This window comes from Bos taurus, chromosome 3 (assembly GCF_002263795.3).
Source record: "Bos taurus isolate L1 Dominette 01449 registration number 42190680 breed Hereford chromosome 3, ARS-UCD2.0, whole genome shotgun sequence".
Classification (NCBI taxonomy): domain Eukaryota; kingdom Metazoa; phylum Chordata; class Mammalia; order Artiodactyla; family Bovidae; genus Bos; species Bos taurus.
Genome location: NC_037330.1, coordinates 32,942,618 through 32,967,261, shown reverse-complemented (window position 1 = coordinate 32,967,261; position 24,644 = coordinate 32,942,618). Strand labels below are relative to the sequence as shown.

Below are 24,644 nucleotides of genomic sequence, written 5' to 3'. Positions count from 1 at the left end.
CAAGCCTGAGAGAACAGTGTGTGGGCCTCAAAGGGACCACTGGGCCTAGGACAACAGGAAGGTAACAATTTGGGGCCCTCCATCTAGAATATTCTTTCTTGTGTTAGACCCCTACTTGGAAGGCTCTACTGCCCATGGATCATAGGTATATTAGATTTATTTAAGTATGAGTATGACTTGGAGGAAAAATATGGGTATGGTTTTTAAAAGGGATCAGAGCCCCCAGAGTGGGCTTACGTTGTCAGGGGCAGGAAAAGGCCCTGGCCTAGTGAGGACAGAGGGGCCTTAATTTGGGGACTGAAGATTAGTGAGGAGGATTAGCTGGATCTAAGCAGAGAGACAGGCTGATGAGTAAGAAGCCGTGGGCATAGCTCTGACAGAGACAAGGCACAGAGAAACCTGTGAGGTTTCGTCATGAAACTAAGCCCCAAAGACCAAGTAAACAAATCTGTCAAATGGCAGCTTGACATTTTCTTGTCATTTTGCATTTAGCTCATTTGGCAACTCTCACAGAATTAGCAGCAAAGTTACCTTGCTACCGGGTGACACAGCAGTAACAGCACAGACTTCGAGTTTGGACCCTGGTCAGGCTATTTATTAGACAGGAACTGTGGACAAGTTACTAAGCCTCTCTACCTCAGTTTCCCCATCTGTAAAATGGGCAAGAATAATAATAATAGTGTAACTGAGCAGGATCCTATGGGCTTTGCCTGGACAGACATCTCCATGTCCTCTGACTGCCTCTTATTTGTAGAAAAACTTTCACCTCTTAGGCCTTGCTAGAGTTCCAAAGAATAAATTTTATTTGAGAAGTGAGAAAATGCAGAAAGGAAAACAGTCAAATGAGACAAATAATAATTGTTTAGCCATTAAACAAAGTCAAGGACATTTAGTTCCCCCTCAGGGGCTCTACATAGTATCTTGAGCCATATCCTTTGAGTTGTTTTGCAGATACTGAAACCCCCACCAGGTGGAAGAAGTTAACTGACTGTATGCTGCCTGGAAGCACAGAGACCTCAGACAGGCTGGAACCAGAAGGTTGATGATGTTGACTCCCCATGACCTCACTACTAACCAAAAGAAGAATGTCTATGAGCTGATTACACACCCTGCAACCCTCTCCCTCACCCTGTCTTTATTTTATTTTTCTGGCTGTACCTTGTGGCATGCGGGATCTTAGTTCCTCACCCAGGAATTAAACCCATGCCCCCTGCAGTGGAAGCATGGACCATCAGGGAACTCCTGCTTACCTTGTGTTTAAAAGCCTGCCCCTGGAAAGCCAATGGGGAGTTCGGATCTTCTGAGTCTCAGCTGCCAGGACTTCTTGTTTGGTGCCCTGAAATAAACCCTGTACTTCGCTTCACCACAACCTGTCTTGGCTCTACTGCACTTGGGCAAAGGGTCCCAAGTTTGGTTCAGTAACAATAGTATCTGCCCCTTTGGGTTGGTGTCAGGATGTTAGTGCACAAGAAGAGCTTAGGGCGGCCTTGGCCAGTGGAAGCTCCATGGGAATGTTTTATACATTTTTTGTTTATTTATGAAGACGTCCCATTAACACTGGGATCTGTCTGCCTGGCTCACTAAGTCAGTTACCTGAGGCATCTCCCCTGTGAGAGACTCATAAAACTGCCGAGGAGAAACAAACACCTGCTCTTGGATGCGTTTCACTTTCCCAGAATTTGAACGCGGTAGGAAGAAATCTCAGTTTGTTCAGCCTGTGTGCCATTATTATGATGTAGTTTAAAAGCACAGGTTTATGTGGGAAAAGCTTAATAACACTCCGTTTGGGAACATAGCTACACAAATCTTATCTAAGAGCTTCTTAATACCATGCTTAAACATATGAGTCACTGTTTCCAAGTGAAATGGAATGTTTGCTCAATATGGGCTATGATCTTAATACTGCGTTATACAATTTTTTTTTTCTAGGAAAAGCATAAGGAGTGTGGGCTCTGAATTTTATTCTGGCTCTTCTCAGATTGTGTTCAAATTAAACCTGCCAACGCATGTGTGTCCCCTGAGATAAGCATCTCAGGGCTGGTGACCCCAGGACTAGGAAATGTCGTTTACCCTGTAGACTTGCAGTTTCCAAACCTTAGTGTACATAGAAGCCCAAAGGGTGATGTTAAAATGCTGAGTCTCTGGGTTACCTCCAGAGACTCAGATTCAGTGGGGCCTACAACAAGCCCCCCTCCAGCTGTGACCGATGCTGGTGATCCCGGTGCCTCCCTTTCCCAAGAAACGCTGCCTGACCCTGTCTGTCTCCCCAACCTCCGGAGGAAATAAACATACAATGAAAGGTCTACTTTTCCCCCAAGGGACCGAGAGACTAGTTTCCATTAGGAAAAGCACCAGTCAAGCTAGAGCGTGGGCTTAATATTAAAACAAGGATGAGCAGGACAGGAGGGAAGGCAGGGAGAATGTGATGGGGTCTGCATCCATCCAGAATTAGGTTTCAAAGTTTGTGCAACTGTCCCTGAGGAAACCTCAATCGCTGAAGTGAAACCAAGGGGGAAGAGGAACACAAGGAGGGGGCCACTGTGAGGAGAGAGGGGAGGCCCCCCATGGGGCTATAATTTCCGCTCACTTGAGGGCGGACAGCTGGGGCCCCACCTGGAGGCTGGGAAGCCCTGCAGGTGAGGAGGCAGCTCTGGCTGCCCCGAGGCCCCAGCCAAGAGGCAAACACGTGTCCTACATATGTTCCCAGGCCCCCATCTGGGGCCCAGCTGTGGAAACCTGGACCTGAGCTGCCAAACGGGATGCTCTGTGTCAGCAGGGGATGTTTGGGAGATGGGGCAGCAGAAAATGGGGCCCAGGCCCCGTGGCTCGGGGTTGTCCTGCCCCAGGAGCCTGCTGGGGATGGAGAACCTCACAAGGAGCCCCTGGGCCGAGGCAGCCCACAGCTCACTCCCAGGTGTGGGGAGGGGACACACCTCTGAGAGCTCACTGTGGGAACTGCCTACCTGACCTCACTAGCTTCCAGGAAGGGACACTGAGAAGGGGCTCAATGAGGCCCTGGGAGAGGCAAAGGGACGACTGTTTTTGGGGTCGGGTAGAATTACGCTCTTGGGAGGATTTGGTCCCATTGGGGTGCTGAGAGCCAGCCGGGCTCCCTGTAGAGTCTCCGGCCCCAGTGTCCTCACTGGCAAGGGCAGCTGTGAGGTAACTAAGGAGTGCTGTCGGTGGGCTGCTCTCCAGGTGTTTGTTCCTTCCTTCCATGAGGGCCTGTGGGCACTTCTGATCCTGGGCGAGGCTACCTACAGCCACCACGGCCCCGGACAGCCTGCACTGTCCTAGGAGCCCTGGGCCAGGGGAGACCCATGGGGATGGCAAAGTCTGGGGGCCAGGAAGGGCTTCGCTGTTTGCCCCAGAGATGTCCTGAGCCCCTGGGGAGCTTGGGATGATCAGAAATAGGGTCCTGTGCTGCCCCTAGCATCTCCCAGCTTCCCTCCCAGATGCTGCCCTCCCCAGCCCCCACCTGCCTTCTGCCCTCCACGGCATGCTCTGTCCTCCCTCTGCCCTTCCGTCTGATGGTCCTGCCCCTCCCGGTGACACTGGGGCCAAAGGCTCAGATTCTCAGCTCAGCTCTGTTAGGGCTGAGGCCGCTCTCAGAGTCTGTTTGCACCTCTGCTACATGTGGACAGCAACTCTGGCCATCTCGCCAGTTCGTTGTGAGGTAGACCCCACAGCAATGTGGCCCCAACCCTCCCTGGTGGTGGAGCACGGTGGGGGTTGTTCATTAGGTACCCAGAGTCCTGTGTTCCATCGCAGAGATGCTGGGTCCTAATTCCTGGAAAGGGGACCCTTAGGAAGCTGGGGTTTTAGCCACAGGAAGAATGTTGGAAAGGTATTGAGCAAGGAGACCCCAGGGACTCCCTCTTCTTGGGGTGATCTTGGCTCTGCCCACCACTAGCTGCCTGGGGAACCTCAGGGAAACAGCTTCTTTAACCTTCCTCCTCAGTGAAATGGCGTTCCCACTGGGATTCCCTTTGCAGGGTTGTCGTGAGGCTGGAATGAGGTGGTGCGAATCCCAGGCCCAGTGAGCTTGTGTACGGACAGCACTCTGCAGGCTGATAGAGGACTTTTTCTGCCCATAGAAAGTGGGTTTTGTGCCCCTTCAATAAAGGATGGTGTCTGCACTAATCAGTCACCAAGAGCAAGTACAGAAACTGGGTGTTGAACTTAGTGCAGGATGAAACAGCCTGTGCCCCATCCCACCTCACCTAGCATGAAATGGGCTAGGTGGGAGGCAGGCTGACCTCCTCCAGGGAGGAAGCCATCAGAGCCACTCTAGAACCCTCCCTCCCAGTACACCTCTGATGTCTTTTTAATTTTTTTTAAATGTTTTAAACACCATCCCAAATAGACCCACCCAGGACTTTAGTGCCCAAGGCAGCCCCCTTCATTCCATAATCCGCCGCATGGAGTCAGCCTGTTTGGTTCAAGGTGAAGATTTTAACCCAGGCTATTTATAATTCCCGCGATGGAGCGGGTGTCAGTTTCAAAGCAGTCATGCCAGATGTCGGTTTGGAAGCTGAAAGGGAGACAAGCATTATTATAAATTAATGTTGCCAGTGATTAATATTTGATATTTTAAACACACATTCATCTGGGAGGAAAAAAATCCCCTTTAATTAGCGTGGCCGGCTGTCATGCAATCCTCCCCTTGACAACGGGCTGCCACAGGTCTTCCGGTGTAGCTTCAGGCAAAGATCTGACTGAGGGAAGAAAAAATGAGCCATGAAGTCAGGTTGTCTGTAGACTTGCCTCTTCAGGCGGGTTCTGTCAGGCTTGGGCATCCTGCAACTGCCTTCACTCAGCCCATCCTTTCTCCTCTGTGCCTCCCGCTCCAGTTCTGGGCTGGAAAAATCACAGGTTGGTTCCATCACAGCCTAGAAGTTAGGATTTCTTTTGAGTCTGGGCTCTGCCCGAGAGTGAGGAGGCTCACTGGAGGCTGACGATGTGGGCTTGCCTGCAGACCTGTCTTATTTTGTCTGCACAGTGTAAATAAAGTGACTTGTATTTAAAATTTGGTATATTTCCCCCAAACCCACATTTCCTATCAAAGTGTTAAAGTGGAAGTGTTAGTCCATCAGTCATGTCCGATTCTTTGCGACCCTGTGGGCTGAAAACTGCCAGGTTCCTCTGTCCATGAGATTTTTCAGGCAAGAATACTGGAGTGGGTTGCCATTTCCTTCTCCAGGGAGTCTTTCAGACCCAGGGATCGAACTCGGGTCTCCTGCATTGCAGGCAGATTCTCTACCATTTGAGAATGTGGGAAGCCCCTACATTTCTTATACCTCTTAGAAAATGATGAATCCTGGCATCCTGGAATTGGGTTCCCACAGTGGCACTAACTGGAGGGTGTGGTATTCAGCTGTAGAGGGTTGTTTAGACACATCTGAACTCGCCACACCTGTGTCGAGGTCTCTGCCACACCTTCCTTAGGGTGGCCACCGAGTGACCAGGGTTTCCATCTGATCTGAAAATAATTTGTTTGATCTACACAGCGCTGGCTGTGTTATGCTTAAAATTTTTGGAAGGCAATTAAATTAACTGTGTATTTCTATTTTTTGATATTTACTTTAAAAATTAGAATTGGAAACACAGTCTAGAGTACCATATAGGCGCATATCATATGACTTGCTTTACCCATAATTTAGTTAAAGCGAAGATTCTCTGGTAGAATCTTTGGCAGATGATTTCTCCATTACCTGCCTGGCCCCTGTGGGCATCTGAGCTTTCTCCTAGTGCTCAGTGTCACCAATCCTCAGGTTTCTCATCCATTAAATGAGACCCAAGCAGGGTGGAATGGAAAGATCACGGGTTTTGGAGTCAAACTGGTCCTGGATTGAAATCCTGGCAGTATCCTATTCTGATTTGGGAGCTGGGTAAGTGACAACTTTGTTAAGCTTCATTTTTCTCATTTGTAAAATATGGGTAAAGATATCCACTCTGTATGTTTTTGGTGGTGATTAGAAGAGAGGAGAAAAATATTAATAATAAGAGCTTATGTTTTTTTAATGCCTACTGTCCACTAAGAGGCTTCCCTGGTGGCTCAGTGGTAAAGAATCCCCCTGCCAATGCAGGAGACTCGTGTTCAATCCCTGGGTGGGGAAGATCCCCTAGAGGAGGAAATGGCAACCCACTGCAGTATTCCTTCCTGGGAAATCCCATGAACAGAGGTGCGTGGCAGACTATAGTCCATGGGGTCACAAAAAAGTCGAACACGACTTAGTGATTAAATACCAAGAAGCACATACCATAAATTTAGCATGCTAATCATTTTAAGTGTACAGTTCAGGGGCATTAAGTACATTTGCATTCTGTGCAGCCATCATTACCTCCATCTCCAGACCTATTTTCATCTTGCAAAACTGAAAAATCTATACCCATTAAACAATTATGCCCCATTTCCTTCCTCCCCCCAGGCCCTGACAACCACCATTCTGCTTTCTGTCTTTATGAATCTGACTTCTCTAAGTACACCATATAAGAGAAAATAAAGCAGGTGTGGTCAGATTTCAACATTTTTGATATCTGAGTTGAGGGTATCAGGAATTCTTTGTACTATTTCCGTACAATTCATTTCTAAATTATTTCTAAATAAAAAGATTTTAAAGACTGAGACAATCCAAAGACCTCTTCAAATAAATTCCATAGTCATAAATTTGACATTCAGCACATTCAGAAGTTAGAAACCAAACAGCAATGGAGCATGCTACTCAATACCCAGAGCCCCACTCCAGGGAAAGCTATTGAGCTTGGGTTTTGGGAAGAGGGGCTGGCAGGTCACTCCTAAATCCCATGTGGGGTTGCTTTTCAAGTAGGGAGTTGAAAAGAGGAGGAAAAGTGGGGGGAAGAGAAGAAGAAAGGGATGCGAAGATTCTCTGGTAGAAACCAGGCCCCTCCCAACGGTTCCTCCACTTTCACAAGATGCCTGCACAACATGATGGGACAAACCAGGGCTAAAAGGGGACAGAGAAGTTGGCCGTGGAGAACACGAGCCACTGCAGGACAGCAACACAGAATCTCTCTGTCATGCATCTTGAGATCATGAATGTCTGCATTATAAATACAGTTTTAAAGAATCACTAAATAGTTGGGGAGGAGAACTCAATCCAAAACTTCAACTTCAAAAGCTTCATGACATTGGGTTTGGCAATGATTTCTTGCATTTGATGCCAAAAGTACAAGCAAAGAAACAAATTAGATTATAGCGAAACAAACAAAAAACATTTGTATATCAAAGGACACGTCAACAGAGTGAAACTGCAATCCGCTGAATGGGAGAAAATATTTGCAAACCAAATACCTAATAAGAGGTTAACATCCAGAATATGCAAAGAATTCCTGCAACTAAACAACACGTAAAAAAACAAGTATTGAAGCCAGAAATTGACATCAATACAAAACTATTACTTAATGTTGACCAAATCCTCTTTCCCAACTATTTGGTGATTCCTTAAAATTGTGTTTATAAAGCAAAACACGATCTTAAGATGCATGACCCAGGGATCCAGAGACTTGGTTTGCTGGGGACCCTGAGTCCTGCGTTGGAGTTGGGGGAGGTCACTTTTACCCCTCCCTCTCTCCCATTCTATTCAGGAAGCTGGAATGGGCTTCCCCATTGCATTTTCCCATAACTCACAATGTGCTCTCCTGTGTGTGCGGGGGCCAGGTCCCCAGCCCCAGTGTTCTCATGAGAGGACCCAGCAATTCTGTGATGTGTTGGGCAGACATTCCCAGGGCTCAGGTCACTTGATGCAGAACAAACAGAGGTATGGGTTTGGAGTCTGGGAGTTGGTCTGTCCCAGATTTCTGCTGACCAAGACTGGAGGACTGGCCAGTATGTCACTCACAGGGATCCCTTTGTGGTCAGGAGGGGACAAGGGTGGGGACTTCCACATGTGCCAGCAGTATTTTCCAACGTGTTTTCCAGGTTTCCGGCCTTCTGAGATCTCTCTCCGGTGAGCCGTTGCAGTTCCTCTGTCCTGCATTAAAGACCCCTGGACTCCTCCCATCTTCTTCAGCCCGAGGCTTGCTGAGTGTGGATGTAATGTGGTCATCTTTGCTTAACTATAGGGTTTTGGTGCTGGGAGGGTCATGTGGTCAAACTAAGAGGATGCACCCCCAAGAATCATATTTTGAATAATATTTTGAGGTACTGATCTATTATTTTAAAAAAATCCTCCCATTTTCTCTTTTCTCTTTTCCTCAGGAAAGGAAAAGCCAGCTCTGCCTCTGTTTGCCTTAGGGAAGACGTGGGCAGGGCAGAAAGCAGAAGGGACTGGCAGAGCAGGACGTTTCTCCTGAAGCCCTGGAAGGACCTGAGGCCCCTCAGAGGATGTAGAAGCAGAGGCAGGGGACGCAGGCAGATTCTGAGTGGTGGGGACCCAGATCCTGCTTCTTGGTGGTGGTGCAGGGAGAAGGCAAGGTCAGGGTGGAGGGTCCGTGTGATTTGTCTGGGGGAATATGACCGCAGCGACTTCCAGAAGACTGGGTTGGCTCAGGTGAGATATGGAGGCAACAGGAACCCAGGTAGAGACAAAGGAAGACCGCCACGCACCCCCTACCCCTTGCAAACTTGACCAGCTGGAGAGTCATGTGCATCAAAGCACACCTGCGGGGCGCTGCAAAAACGGCTGAGGTTAACTGGCCCCTCAGTCTGGAAGGCTGGGGGCACAGTGCAGAAATTCAGTTGACTCCTAGAGCAGGAAAAAGAACTGCTGTTTTGGACACAGCAGAGATTGAGACCGGCTCTGTGAGCTTGTGAAGCCCATATTTCACAGACGAAGAATTGAGGCTGGGGAATGACTGAGATGTTCAAGGTCACACAACCTCAGTCGTTTATGCCACCCATTTGTAGGATGCCTAACGAATAGCAGCACTAGACTCTTATCTTTGACCCTCACATGACCCTCTCAGTGTCACTGTCTCTAGTCTACAGAAGAAGAAACCGAGGCATTGAGAAGTAAAGGGATTCACTCAAGGTCACACCCCCACATGGCCAGGGTTCAAGCCCAGGATTGTCCCACACATACTTTCCAGAAACCATGCTCCCCTGCAAACCAATGCTGGTAGAAGAGGTGCCTGGTTCTTTGGATCACAGCAGGGTCACCAACCAGAATCAATCTTTCCTCCACTTGACTGTGGGCTCCCTGGAGGTGGAGATGAAATAAGCCCCCCATCTCCACACAGTGTGAGCTCATAGGAGATGCTCAGGGAAGGGTGCATGTTTGACCTTGTTGCTGCTTACGTCTGAGTGGAGGTCACAATGTTGGGTACCCTGGAGTGGCTGTCCCTGGGCCCTGATTTCATTTGAACCACTTTTGTGGGTCAGTTCCCCGACACAAGGAATCTAGACCAAGGAGAGTTGTCCCCACCTGGCTCTGGGTAACCACTGATGAAATCTTATCGTGGCTTTTCAAAAAGCTTTTTGAAGTGTTTGGCCTGCTTCCCGGGGATTAGCAGTCCTAACAATCCTAACATCCTGTGCAGTCTGAGGCAGCCTTCCTGATAGCGTGCACTTGAATGCTGTTAGAATGATCCCAATCTTGTGAATAAACACGGAAAAACCAGTGCTTTGGTTCTTGGCTTTGAGGGTCACCCTCCAGGGGAGAGGGGGCTGAGCCTGAGTTTCAAGGCTTATTGTCCAGGAGTGTTTGCTGCTGGGTCATGCTGGGCCACTGGCAACGTGGAGCTGGTAGGGGGGGAGATGTTGGGGGGGTGGGGTACCGTACTCCTGCCTCATGTGCTGACACCCACAGGTCCCAGCCCCAGATGCTACAGATGGGCCCACTGCTCATAAGTATGACTGTCCCAAGGGATGTCCAGAGGTTGTGAGCAGTGAGCTTGAAGCAGTGCTGCCCCAGACTTGACATTGTAAACTCATGACCCACCCCGCTCTTGCCCCCATAACTTGTCAGGCCCTGTGGTAAGCTATAGCACATCAGACCAGGAGTCTTGTGACAGGATTTTTTTTATGTTCAAGCTCTTTTTCCGATTTTTTTTATGTTCAAGCTCTTTTTCCTTATGAGCAAGAACTCTAACCTCTCCGAGCCTCCATCTCCTCATCTGAGGACATGACAAAGATGCGACCGTCTATTTATTCCTTAAGTGGTGGCAAGATCAATTGTCCATTCATCTGCTCAACCAAGCATTTATTGAGCATCCACCATGTGTCAATGCTGTGCTGTGCTTAGTTGCTTAGTCATGTCTGACTCTTTGCAACCCCATAGACTCCTCTGTCCATGGGATTCTCCAGGCAAGAATACCGGAGTGAGTTGCCATTACCCCTCCAGGGGATCTTCCCAACCCAGGGATCGAACCCAGGTCTCCCACATTGCAGACGGATTCTTTACCATCTAAGCCACCAGGGAAGCCCACCAAGGGTCATGCTGGGTGTTGATGTGTTGGGGAGAAGCATTGATTGGATGCAGGGCCACTGAGAGAGGACATGAAGGCCCTGGTCTGGCAGGACAGCCTCCTCAGGGAAGGAAACAAGGAACACACTGTACCATTTGGTGGTGTTATTTTCTCTCTACTTCCCTGGCTTTTGGAAAGGGAGGGTGCCGTGATGATGCTGTTAGGGTGTTTTTGGAATAGTGAATGTGCCCATGGCTGCTTCCTGGGGCCTGGGAAGCAGCAATGTCCTGGCCTGCTGGGAAAGGACATGGGGGTGGAGCACTGCCATGGCCAGGATGGGGTATGCCTGCCCTCCTGTTGTTTGTTGTTCAGTTGCTAAATCGTATCTGACTCTTTGTGACCCCATGGACTGCAGCACACCAGGCTTCTCTGTCCTTCACCATCTCCCAGAGTTTGCTCAAACTCATGTCCATTGAGTTGATGATGCCATCCAACCATCTCATCCTCTGCTGCCCCCTTCTCCTCCTGCTTTCAATCTTTCCCTGTTTGTCTTCCTAAGGCCTGTCATAAAATACACAGGTCCCCTGTCAACTGGCCTCCTGAGGCCTTTGCAAGTCAAATACATAAACTTCTGGATCTGTCCCTCTCAGAGTCCCCCACCACCTCACCTCCCTGTGTCCAGGGTCCACCTCTCTACTGCCCAGCCTGTCCTCTCTACTCCAGGTCCATGCCCCGATCTTCCACCTCATCAGGCCTACCTCACTTTGTAGACCTCTGCCCTGCAGAGTGTGGGTGGCTGGTACCTCAGTCTCCCTCACATCCATCGTCCCAAAGCCCCTGCCTTAACCTGACTTGAACCTGATCTTTCAGTTCCTAGTCTCCCTTCATACCTGGGATGTGATCTCCTCCACTTTTGTGGTTGTGTCTTTGTTTTCCCTTTAGCCCTGATTTTCTCCCAGGCTCCAGGCCTGAGAGCACGTCTGGCTTGGACCTTGGGACCCTCTACTTGTCACAAGCGCCTGCACGTGTGCCCCTGAGAGACTCTTCCAGGTCCCCTGTGTGTGGCTGACGCCTAACCCATCCCCCAAACCTGACCATCATGTCGTAGCTTCCTCCTTTTCCTCTGTGTGTGGCACGCATCTGCCCTCTCCGCCCACCTTCCCCAGGCCTCCCAGTGGCTCATGGGATCTGGCATCTACCCCTCCCCTCCCAACATCCTTCTAACATGGAACCAAGGGCCACAGCCTTGCAGGGAGCAGGGGTCTTGGGCCTGCATCTCTCTTATTTTTTGGAGCTTTAAAAATTATTTTATTTTTATTTTTTTGACCATGTCACGCAGCATGCAGGATGCAGGATTTTTGTTCCCTGACCAGGGATCGAACCTACGCCCCCTACCCCGCTCGCCCCACATTGGAAGCATGGAGACTTAACCACTGGACCACCAAGGAAGCCCCGGCATCTCTCTTAGATGGAGGTGACAGACTGAACAAGCACCCTTGGCATCAGATGCCCCTTGGGGAGTGGACTGAGTGGCTTCTGGAAACCTGGGCTGGGAGATCCCTGGACAGGGCAGGTTGGGACTCCTGTGAAGTCAGGCCCAGGAAAGGGAGTCATCGAGGGTTGGAAGGCGCCCATTGAGAACAGGCCTCTTTACTGACCACAAGGTGGGACATGAGATAGGGCTTTGGCAGTGGCCCCACCTGTGTTAGCTCAAGAAGTCCTGTTTGAAAGGGGAAATCAGGTCACGGAGGCTTGCATGACATTTCCTAGCCTGAAGATCAGGCATGCGTACCCTTCAACTTTGAAGTCCCCGGGGTGGTGGAACCCGTGGCCCTTATCAGAGTGGGTGTTGTGTAGTCTGGGTGCTATCTTAATGTGTTTGTGGAGTGGCCCGAATTTAGGGGCTATCTCTGCAGCTTGGGCTCCCAGCCAGAGGGAGCCCCGTACCTTCTATAAAAGCTGTGGGAGTGGGCCCTGGCTACAGCAGCGGCTGGACCCAGATCCAAGATGAGGTGTCTCGTGGTGCTACTTGCTGTCTTCGCTCTCTCCCAGGGCGCTGAGATCACCAGGTGAGTGTCAGGCCCCAGGGGAGGGAATGGGCATCGCATGCATCTGCTCTGAGTGGGTCTCCCTCGTCTTCCAGCCATCGGCTCCCCTCGGGAGACCTCGAGGAAATGCTGCAGGTTCCTGGGATAATCGTTATCAGTCAGTTTTGCCTTTTATGTTGGGGCCTTTTCCTCTAAAGCATTCCCCTATTCTTCAGGGTGTGGTGAACAAGAACAGGGGGTCAGATGGGCTGTGTGGGAATTAAGCACACAGCTTCTGGAGTCAAACTGCCTCATCCTCAGCTTCATCATGAACGTAAGGTAAACTTGTAAATTTAGGATGACAGAAGTATCCACCTCATAGGGTTGTCCTGAGGGGTAAGTTGGTGCTGTTTAGTCGCTAAGTCATGTCTGACTTTTTGTGATCCCATGGACTGCAGCCCACCAGGCTCCTCTGTCCATGGGATTCTCCAGGCAAAAATTGGAGTGGGTTGCCATTCAGTTCTCCAGGGGATCTTCTCTACCCAGGAATCAAACTCAAGTCTCCTGCATTGGCAGGCGGATTCTTTACCCAATGCGCCAGGGAAGCCCTCATAAGGGGTACATGAGTTAGTATTTATAAAAGGCTCTGAAGAGTGCCTGGCACATTTTAAGAGTTATGTGTGCATCTGTTAAAGTTCTCTGTTGTGCCACATCCTTTGTGGGTGAAGTTTCCAGGTTTTCTCCCAAAATTATAAGTGGTATTTATTAAGTGCTTGCTACTAGATGCCAGACACTTAACTAGGGCTTTACCTATACTCTCACTAAGCCTCAGGGATTAGGTAGATAATATTTTTTGCATTTCACAGGTGAGGAAACTGCTGTTCAGGAAGGGTCCTTGAGCTGTCCAAGGCCTTGTGGTTAGGTACGAAGGAGACAGACTTGGTTCTAGGTGGACGGTCACTTTTTTTTTTTTTGCTACACCGTGCAGCATCTGAGCTCTTAGTGCCCTAGCCAGGGATTGAACCTGTGCCCCCTTCAGCGGAAGCATGGGTTCTTAACCACTGCACCACCAGGGAAGTCCCCTGGACTGGCACTCTTGCCATGACACCACACTACCTCTGGTTCCCAGGTTCTAACTCTGTCAAGGCCCGAGCCCAGGGAAATCTGAATCCATCCCTGGGAAGCAGGGTCCCTAAAAAGGGGTCTGGTGCCTTTCACCAGTGGGGGCTGCAGGTGGCGGTCTTAAAAGTGAAGTTCTTTCAAGTGCCAGGCACCTGGCCGGCTCAGCATGGCATCTGGAGGCAGAAGTGAGGTGGAGGTTTCTGTGGTGGCTGGAGCTGCAAACGTTCAGGGCTGTATTCCTGGTTCTTAGCACGGGGCAGTAGACTGCCTTCAAGCCTTGCTTGCCTTGAGGGTGGCTTTGTGGGTCTTGTGCCGAGACAGATCAGCAGAGTCGCAGCTACTACTGTGAGAGTCACCAGGCACTCAGCCTGTGGATCTTGAGCTGACTGGGAACCAGAGTTGGAACAAGCAGAAAGACATGGGGACATGGGAAAGGACAGCTGTGGGCTTGCTCCCAGGAGCTCAACCCAACCTCCTTCCTTTCGGGCTGAAGTCCTTTTCTGTCATCAGAGACAAAGGCTGGGAAACGTCTGGAGAACCTTTCATTTCTATCAATAGATCAGGTCCCAGCCAAAGTCACACATGAGGGCTGGGGGCGGGAGGCACCAGAGGAGAGACCGTCATTAATATACGAGGCATTCCATATGGGATCCTTTTGAGACGTGAACAACGTGAGAAAACCCATTTTCTTTATGAGTGTTAAACCTGCTTCCCTTTTATTACTCTCAAAGCTCTTTCACACCTGTAGGCTCCAGTTGTCCTTAAAACAGCCCCAAGGAGAAGGACCACGTGACTCAGAGCTGGGTGACATTGGGAAGGATCATGCTCTAGTCTTCCACTCTGCAGGAGAGGAAACTAAGAGCTGGAGAGGTTAAGTCACTCAGTTCATCCACAGCAGTGCCCGAGAGTGGCTGGAAAGGAAGAGATAATCCATTTTGCACAACAGTTGAAGCTCAGAGGGCCTTGACCAGCCACCAGCTGCCGGAGACCAAGTCTCCAAGCAGCTTCTGCTGTTTTCCTTCTTGGTTCTCTTCCTGCTGATCTGCCTCCATCATCTATCATCTAAACTCTAATCATATTCACTGGGGACCATGCTCTGTGCAGAAACAGTCTGAAAAAATTCCACCCATGTTAGGCTGCCCAGAAAGCAGAGAACAGGGGTTGGCCAAGGGTGGGAGCATAGTCATAGCTTTTTCCAGAGTGTGGGGGACACCATTTTCTTCCCCACACAGTATGCTCCTGGAGGGTAGAGACAACCTTTTTCATGTGTCCCTGGTACCCCATATGGTGCCTGGCACATAGTAGGTCCACAGCAAGAATTGGAGACTGAATGAGAATATGCCGAGTGTCTTTCAAACAGCGGAGCTGCAAACTCATTGTGTGTGTTAGTTGCTCAGTCGTGTCTGACTCTTTGCAGCCCCATGGACTGTAGCCTGTCAGGCTCCTCTGTCCATAGAATTCTCTAGGCAAGAATACTGAAGTGAGTTGCCATTTCCTTCTCCAGAGGATCTTCCTGACTAGGGATCAAATCTGGGTCTCCTGTATTGTAGGCAGATTCTTTACTGTTTGAGCCACCATGGAAGTCCAGGCACCAGGGAAGCCCATTAGTGGCTTATAAAATACATCGATTGAGTCTCCACCACCATTAAAAAAGAGAAAGGAGTTGTAAATATCAGATTGCATTGCAGTTGGTAAAGGCCAGCATGGGCTAATGTAGAACACAATTTTTACTTTAGGTAATGATACAAAAATGGAGAAGTAACTTATGGGGCCCAGAGCCTCTGGGCTCCTCTGAGGCTAGGTGGCCCTGGGGAGATGCCCACTTCATCACTAATTCTTCCCCTCTCCTCAGGATCCCTCTGTACAAAGGCAAGTCTCTGAGGAAGGCGCTGAAGGAGCATGGGCTTCTGGAGGACTTCCTGCAGAAACAGCAGTATGGCATCAGCAGCAAGTACTCCGGCTTCGGGGAGGTGGCCAGCGTGCCCCTGACCAACTACCTGGATGTGAGTGGTTCTGCCAGCTTTCCAGTAATGATCCCCATACAGCGTGATGGACACCCCACCCCCCTTTCCCTCTTTCAGGAACCAGAGAGCCCTGTGGGGGTGTGTGAGGCTGTCTCCCACCCCTCAGTAACTCTCAGGAAGCAGCAGGCCCTGCAAAACTGGTCCTCCCACCTTCGAGGGTCTGAGCCCGGATGACCTGCCCGCAGACAGCATCCCTTGGGGACACATGGTCTGCGCCCAGATCCAGCCTCACACCTGACTTTCCAGGTCCAAGGAACCCACATCTTAGGTTTCCGGGGCAGGGAGGGGGCAGCTGGTGTCAGTTGCCTGGGACATGACAGGAGTGCCCCCTATGCCCTCTTCTTTTCTGGAGCCTGTCTCTCTCATCTGTCACTCAGTAAACAACCCACCCTTTTTCTCTTAGGTGCCCTCGTTTCCTTATCTAGGTCAACCCCACCCCGACCTGAGCCCCAGTTTTGACACACAGAGAGAGCCAGAAGGAGGTGTGACTGAGGCACCTTGGGTCTGGGGTCTGTACCTGGCCGGTGTCCCACCTCTGTGTCCCTGTCCCTGGCAGGTGGCCCAGGCTCCCTACCAGGCAGGGCTTACATTTTGCTCTAGTGTGATTCCAGCAGGGGTTGCAGGATTTGTGGCAGAAATCACGGAGCCTACAGAACCGAACAGGCACCAGGCTGGGCATCAATGCTCCCCAATCCTTCACGTGGTGCTCCCAGCCTGACCCGGTGCTGTCTGTCCTCAGAGTCAGTACTTTGGGAAGATCTACCTCGGGACCCCGCCCCAGGAGTTCACCGTGCTGTTTGACACTGGCTCCTCTGACTTCTGGGTACCCTCTATCTACTGCAAGAGCAATGCCTGCAGTGAGTGACACCCCTGGCCCCGCCCAGCCCTCCGCTCTGCCAGTCGTGGTTAGGGTGGCCAGGCTTGGGGTGGGATGTGTCTGTGTGTTGTGGGGAGAGCTGGCTTGGACATTCCCAGACTCCGGGTTGTGTCCTACCTCCTTGCTCAACCCTCCCACTGGCCGAAGACTGGGTAGATGTGCCAATCACAGATCTGATGTATAAAGCACCAGTTAGAAACGGGGGAACTTTGTTTTATATTTTTGGCTCTGTTAGGAGTCAAGACAGACACCTTACCCTCCTGGGTGCTCAGTTTTTCTTTCTATAAAATAGGGCCACAGCATGCCAGTCGGTTCTAAGAGAATAAAATGAGAGGTACTGAGAAAACATTAAATATATGTAAGTAACTTATTTCTCCAACCATCTTGGGAGATCAGTGCTCTTTTTATCCTTATTCACCAGGTGAAGAAACCAAGGTTGAGAGAAGCAAAGAGCCTTGTTGGAAATTACAAAGCTGGTATAAGCTAGTCTCTGGAAACCATAGAGAGGGCTTTCCTTTTTTCTTTTTGTTTGGACATTATGAAGGTAGCACTGGGGGTCAGAGAGGTGGATTGAGCAGCAAAGAATAATTTTTTTGACTGAGCTTTGTGGGATCCAGACAGAACTGGCTGCTTATTTTCAATAGAGAGAATGGTTAGTATCGAGACCATATTCTTACGAGAGCTGGTAAGGATTTAGCCCCTGTTAGCACTGTCAAGCGGAGAAGGCAATGGCACCCCACTCCAGTACTCTTGCCTGGAAAGTCCCATGGAGGGAGGGGCCTGGTAGGCTGCAGTCCATGGGGTCGCTAGAGTCGGACACGACTGAGCGACTTCACTTTCACTTTCATGCATTGGAGAAGGAAATGGCAACCCACTCCAGTGTTCTTGCCTGGAGAATCCCAGGGATGGCAGAGCCTGGTAGGCTGCCATCTATGGGGTCGCACAGAGTCAGACACGACTGAAGCGACTTAGCAGCAGCTTAGCAGCAGCACTGTCAAGTGGAGAGAAGATGCTCTGGGTCCCACTAACCCTGAGCCTGTGTTCCAGAAAACCACCAGCGCTTCGACCCGAGAAAGTCGTCCACCTTCCAGAACCTGGGCAAGCCCCTGTCTATCCACTACGGGACAGGCAGCATGCAGGGCATCCTGGGCTATGACACCGTCACTGTGAGTGGAGCCTGGGGCCAGCCCGTCCTCCCCTTTCCTTCCCCACCAGCCACCACCCCACCCAGACAGCCTGGCTCTGGGCTGTGCCACAGCTGGTGCCAAGGGGCTCTTTGTGTCCTGTCCCTGTGGGTGGCCCCCCCGGGAGAGCATTCTGAGAGGGGTTTTAGCCAGCAGCAGCTGCAGGGTGTCCCTCCCTCCCTTCCCCTTTTCCTTCCCTTGTCAGCTCCCACCCGAGAGGCTTCTCTGGGTCCAGTTTCCATCTTCCCAACCCCTTTTTCACTTAACCTTGGCATAGTCACTGTGATCTTATCTTAAATTTAGTTCTTTCAACAACCCTTTGCGGAGAAGGCAATGGCACCCCACTCCAGTACTCTTGCCTGGAAAATCCCATGGATGGAGGAGCCTGGTAGGCTGCAGTCCATGGGGTCGCTAAGAGTCGGACACGACTGAGCGACTTCACTTTTACTTTTCACTTTCCTGCATTGGAGAAGGAAATGGCAACCCACTCCAGTGTTCTTGCCTGGAGAATCCCAGGGACGGGGGAGCCTGGTGGGCTGCCGTCTATGGGGTCGCACAGAGTTGGACATGACTGAAGTGACTTAGCAGTAGCAACAACCCTTTGAGGAAGTTAGTCTCACCCCCATTGTTCAGACGAGGGACCCGAGGATCAGATGAGCTGATAATTTGCTTGAAGTCACACAGCAGGTGATGGTGGGTGCTGTCAGACCCATGTCTCCGCCTCTCTGGATTTGACTTCACTTTATAAGTCATAGAGCAGCGCCTCCTTTCAAGTCAGAAAGCATCTGTGTCCTCTGGACAAGGGCTCCCTTTGCTCTCGGCCCTCTTTGCCTCCTGAAGTACTTGATTCAATGGCCGGCACATAGTAAGTGCCCAATACACGTTAGCATCTTTCCTTCCATCCTCACCCACCATATAAAATTAAAATCAAGCAGTATCCCTGGGTGCTCATCAGCTTGCTCTTCCTTGAGTTCTTCCTGGGGTCTGGCTGGAGTCTTTTTTGCTGTGAGCCCGAAGGCTCAGAGAAGTACTTGTCCAAGGTCACACAGCTCATGGCAAAGCAAGGATGTGCAGCAAGGTCTTTCAGATGCACACTGCGGGCATGTTCTTTCTATCTATCCTGCTGCGCCCACAGCGCTTCCCTGGGAGGCGCCCCGGGTGCAGCCAATGGAAGGGCTGCGGACAGGCAGGGGTCCCTTGGAGCAGCCCTTGTTTCATCCCCTTCTTTCAGCTCACCCTCAATTTCTGCACCATGAGCACTGCTGTCTGTACCCCCGCCTGTGCCCTCTCTTCTGCTGTCAATCAGCCCCCTGCCTCGTCAGACCCATTCCCTCAAAACCACAGCACAGAGCTGAAAAGGGAAACGTTTCTCTTAAGCGCCCATAACTACACTGCCCATAGAGGGGAGGGCGGGCTGACGAAGACGGGCTTGACCTGAGCCCTCTCTGGGCCCTCTGACCGCAGGGCCCCCTGGTGGAGGTCACTCTGTCTCTCTTGCAGGTCTCCAACATTGTGGACATCCAGCAGACAGTAGGCCTGAGCACCCAGGAGCCCGGGGACGTCTTCACCTATGCCGAATTCGACGGGATCCTGGGGATGGCCTACCCCTCGCTCGCCTCAGAGTACTCGATACCCGTGTTTGACAACATGATGAACAGGCACCTGGTGGCCCAAGACCTGTTCTCGGTTTACATGGACAGGTAGGAGCTGCACCCAGCCTGGGCCGGCCTTCCATGGCCTGGCAGGGACCGTTGACTGAGGAGGGGCTACCTCTCGGGGACACTGCAATTCAAGGACACCAGCATCTAAGCACACCTCTCCTTGTTTCCAGGCACATCTAACCCTCTGTCTAAAGGCCCCAACATGGTTGTGGATGCAGCCAGAGTCCACTGGGCCAGAGTTTGACCTTCATTTCTGGCATTTAAAAAAACAAGCTTGACTCTATCTCTGCATAGGGGATTTTAACCTCTTTTTTCCTTCCAAAGTGATAGGCCTCAGTAATCATTTACTCATGTCATTGAGATTCTCAGACGCTTATAGCAAGCTCTGAGGGAGTTCAGGGTTCTCCTTTCAGTACGCAGGAGATATTAGAGAAAAGCCTGGAGCAGCTGGGAGAAGAGCTGGGAGAGCTCATCTGAAGCCTCTGGGGTGGAGGTGGGAGTTGGGGGTGGGAGAAGAGCAGGGAGGGGTCTGAATCGCCTCTGCCCTGTGTGGGGCTGGGATACCTCTTCTCAGAGCCATGGTGTCAGGGCCCGCTAACATGCCTCTCCCTGGTTTCAGGAATGGCCAGGAGAGCATGCTCACGCTGGGGGCCATCGACCCGTCCTACTACACAGGGTCCCTGCACTGGGTGCCCGTGACAGTGCAGCAGTACTGGCAGTTCACTGTGGACAGGTGGGCGAGGGGCAGCCGCGGCCCTGCCGGAGGCCGGTCCAGTGTGGGGCCGCGGGGATCCAGGGCGCAGCGCAGTAGCTCGTCCCATCCGAGTCTCAATCAGACGCTCCAAGGCCAAGGGTCCTTGATAGTGAGATTGCTGACCATTCATTTACACTTTATTAACAAGATTGTGCTGTGCTGTGCTTAGTCGCTCAGTCATGTCCCAACTCTTTGTGACCCCATGGACTGTAGCCTGTCAGGCTCCTCTGTCCATGGAATTCTCCAGGCAAGAATACTGGAGTGGGTTGCATGCCCTGCTCCAGGGGATCTTCCCAACCCAGGGATCGAACCCAGGTTTCCCGCATTGCAGGTGGATTCTTTACCATCTGAGCCACCAGGGAAACCCAAGAATACTGGAGTGTGTAGTCTATCCCTTCTCCAGAGGATCTTCCAGACTGAGGAATCAAACTGGAGTCTCCTGCATTTCAGGTGGATTCTTTACCAGCAGAGCTACCAGGGAAGCCTTATCTGGGGCTTCCCAGGTGGCGCTAGTGATAAACAATCCACCTGCCTCTGCAGGAGACATGAGATGTGGGTTCTATCTCCGGGTCAGAAAGATCTCTTGGAGAGGAAATGACAACTCACTCCAGTACTCTTGCCTGAGAATCCCATAGCCAGAGGAGCATGGTGGGCTGCAGTCCACAGGGTTGTAAAGAGTCAGACACAACTGAAGCAGCTTAACATGGGCACTGTGCTTTTCCAGCACTACTATCTGCCAGGCATTGTGCTGGGCGAGAATGTGACTGCTTCATTTGCTCCTCACTGAAATCCTGTAGAGTGGTGCCATGATTATCTTCATTTTGCAATTTACTAACATCGAGTTTGAACCTCATGACCATCCCCTGGGGAAGTCAAGGAAGTCAAGGGGCGCTAATGGACCCATTTTGCAGATGAGAAGCCTGAGTGCAGGAAGGTTGGGGAACCTGCAGCAAGGACGTGGCAGGAGAAAACTGGAAACCAGATCTTTGGGCAAAGCGTGCGGTGCTCCTCCTACCTTCTCTCTTAGTGCATGTAACTTTGTTGTTTCATTGACTCTTCTGTCCCAGAGAAGGTCAGGTGGCCTCCATTTAGCCACTGCTGAGTTGGGAGAAAGTGATTTGGGTTTTTTTCCTCTGAGTTCAGGAAGTTATGGTGGCTCCAGGAAGGGACCCAAAGAAAAGGACCTGGGATGGCTAGGCTTCCTTTCTGCCAAGGTTCCTGGCAGGGGAGGCTAGAAGGGGTCCAAGGAGGGAGGGCTGGATGCTGGACCGCTGCAAGGCCACCCCGTCTCCCCTCTGCAGTGTCACCATCAGCGGTGTGGTTGTGGCCTGTGAGGGTGGCTGTCAGGCCATCCTGGACACGGGCACCTCCAAGCTGGTCGGGCCCAGCAGCGACATCCTCAACATCCAGCAGGCCATTGGAGCCACACAGAACCAGTACGGTGAGGTGAGCCCAGACCCTTATCCCCACCTCCCCAGAACCTCTGGAGAGGGAACCCCCTTTGCACATGGAAGCAGTGACAAAGGGAAATGATGAGGGGCCTGCTCTCCTGCAGCGGGGGCGGGGGTGGGCTTCACGATGACCTGGCTCTTCTAGCTTTGGCTACTTGGCATTGGGGCTCCTATGTCTCACACAGTGACAGCAGTCTGACCTTCTGTCCCCAGAGAGGGTCACACATCCCTGACTCTCTGAGCTTTGCTATGCCCTCCACCCATGAGTCTCCCTGCTTTCTCCCTGTCAGCTAAGTGCTCCCAGTGTCCTTGGGAGCTCTGGCTGGGCTTGGAGGGAAACATCGAGCCCAACCCCGCCTTGTCTCCAGCTGGTGTCTGTCCCTGGGCTGGATGACAGGTGGTCCCCATCAGTGCGACTCCCTTGAGATCCAAGAACTTCCCTGGGATCCTCTGAATAGCAGATCCTCCTCTCTGTTCAGCTCCAGTGCAGAGCAAGGGGTCCTGCCTGGAACTTCCTCTGGCAGTCAGATCACACTTCCTCTAACTTCCTCTGGCAGTCAGATCGCACCCATGGCCCTCCTAAGAGGACTTCCCTCCCTCTGTTCTTTAGTTTGACATCGACTGCGACAACCTGAGCTACATGCCCACTGTGGTCTTTGAGATCAATGGCAAAATGTACCCACTGACCCCCTCCGCCTATACCAGCCAGGTATGCATCTCCAGAGAGGAGCCTGGCTTCACCCAGCTCTCCTCCTCCCTCTTGGCAACTCGGCAGGTTGGTGATAAGTGGCGAGGTCTAGATGGACAGAACAGGTTGTACATTTAGACCACCCGGCCCTTCGGAATAGGATGAGGCTGTCCTGGGGGCAACCTCATCCTGGGAGAAGTAGGGCAAACCAGAAGGACAGATCCCAGGGCCCAAGGGAGGGTGGGGGCCACTTGTAGGAATCTCCATCCACTGTGCTGGCTTCTAAGCCCTGGGGCCTTGGGCTTTGATTAGGATTTTTCTTAGTAGCCTAGGCTTTGTGGGCACCCAAACTTTGTCCCTACTGCCCTGCTGGCTTCAGCTTTAACCTAATCCTCAGCACCCCAAACAGTCAAGGCCTGGGGTCCCCAGACCTGCTCTGGGCGGGGGTGGTCATCAGGACCGTAGGTGCTGAAAGCAGGAGGGTGGGGGGTTGGGGAGGACAAGTGAGGAGGGAGGGGACCCACTAGATGATCTTGGATTCAGTCACTTTATTTCTGAATATCAATTTCTTCATTTGTTGAGCAGACAAATCTGATACTTGTTTGCTTAACCTCCAAAGGTGATTTCAAGGGTGAAAGGAGATAATAGATGAGAGGGTGATTGAGGGGGTGGGGTAGGGAAAGACAGCAACTGGGGTTGGAACCAACTTCATGTCCCCCTTCCCTTTCCCAGGACCAGGGCTTCTGTACCAGTGGCTTCCAGAGTGAAAATCATTCCCAGAAATGGATCCTGGGGGATGTTTTCATCCGAGAGTATTACAGCGTCTTTGACAGGGCCAACAACCTCGTGGGGCTGGCCAAAGCCATCTGATCACATCGCTGACCAAGAACCTCACTGTCCCCACACACCTGCACACACACATGCACACATGTACATGAGCACATGTGCACACACACAGATGAGGTTTCCAGACAGATGATTCTCAATAAACGTTGTCTTTCTGCAAAGTCTGGCTTCCTTTGGGGCTGAACCCCTGCACCGCTCTGGGGGTGGGATGTGACAGTCACGTGGTGTGTCCAGCAGAGCCTGGGGGTGGGATGTGACAGTCACGTGGTGTGTCCAGCAGAGCCTGGGCCACATGCCTAGAGGGTTGGGGAGTTGATAGGTGGAGACCTTCACAAGGAAATTGCCCATTTCAAAATCAGGTCAGGATTTTAAAAACAAGGTCCATCTTGTCTTCCTGTTTCCTCATTCTACATATTTTTAGGGAAAGAGTGCAGTAAGGAAGACCTTTCTAGGCTGAGACTGTACTTGGGGAACAAGGACTTGAGGTGGAATTGAGTAGAGAATGTTCACCCAGGGAGAGAATAGCTCTAGGTCTATGGACTGTTAAGAGAAGGGCTTGACCGCCATTTGGAGAAGACAGTTAGTGGGACAGGCAGAGGGTATCTGGGAAGGTCTGAGGGTCCTGGGGTTGCCATGGGGAAGAACTGCAGCCCAGAGTCCCATCCTCTGTCTTAGAGGCTTCAAACCTGGCTCGCCAGTGCCTGAAAAGTGGCTACATCGCAGGGGCAGACCCATGTCCACCAGCTTACGGAGGTGGACGTATCTAAGCTCAGCAAGGACTGCAGATGTCAGTGAATAGACCACCCAGGCTCACAGGCCCCTGCAGCTCCTCCTGAGCAGGGGAGAGGCCACTGAGGAAATACAAATATCAGAGGGTCAGAACAAGGGCATCTAGGCATTTGTCAGAGGTTTTTCTCCGTCATGCTACTTTGAGATGCTGTTATGGGCAAGCCAACCAACCTCTTGGGGAAGTCCCAGGGCTGGGCTCCTTGGCCAAACCTGCACATGTTTATTCCCTCCACCTTCCCTCCCTTCTCTCTGCATCCCTTCTAGTCTTTTCTCCAAAGGGGACAGTGCAATTGATCAGGCTTTATTTTTCTAAATCTCAGCCAGTCTTGTCCCCAGTATAGCTATTGTGCTTTAAGTCACACCTTTATAATAGCTGAACTCTCAGAGGGGGACTGGGGCCTCGTTACTACCTAGTCCCTGCCCGCAGTGTATGCTGACCACACGTGCCCTGCAAAGACCTGAGGAGCAGGTGTCACGTAGCACATCTCTGAGAGCCTGAAGTTACAGGTTTGGCTGTGACACTTCACAAAGGAGACTGTCCTTTAGGAAGAGAGGGAGGGGCCCCCAGCAGGAGCTGTGGATGGTGTCCTGTTGACGGGACCCTCTGGGGGCATCTCCTGGGGTCTTTCCCAGCTGTGGTGTGCTGTGCTATGCTAAGTCACTGCAGTTGTATCTGACTCTGCGATCCTATAGACTAGCCCCCTAGGCGCCTCTGTCCATGGGATTTTCCAGGCAAGAATACTCGAGTGGGTTGCTCTACCCTTCTCCAGGGGATCTTCCTGACCCAGGGATCAAACCCACGTCTCCTGCATTGCAGGCAGATTCTTTACCTCTGAGCCACTGGGGCAGCCAT

The 24,644-nt window shown here is 51.4% G+C and overlaps 1 protein-coding gene across 4 annotated transcripts; it reads left to right on the top strand.

Annotated features, from left to right (window-relative positions):
- The first annotated feature begins 12,264 nt into the window (after positions 1-12,264).
- CYM (chymosin) lies at positions 12,265-23,157 on the top strand. 4 transcript variants are annotated; one of them, NM_180994.2, is given in 9 exon segments: positions 12,351-12,437; positions 15,370-15,520; positions 16,281-16,398; positions 17,466-17,584; positions 19,103-19,302; positions 19,883-19,996; positions 21,319-21,463; positions 22,079-22,177; positions 22,889-23,157. In NM_180994.2, coding segments are annotated over 9 exon segments (1,146 nt in total). In that variant the 5' UTR covers positions 12,351-12,375; the 3' UTR covers positions 23,027-23,157.
- Positions 23,158-24,644: the final 1,487 nt, after the last annotated feature.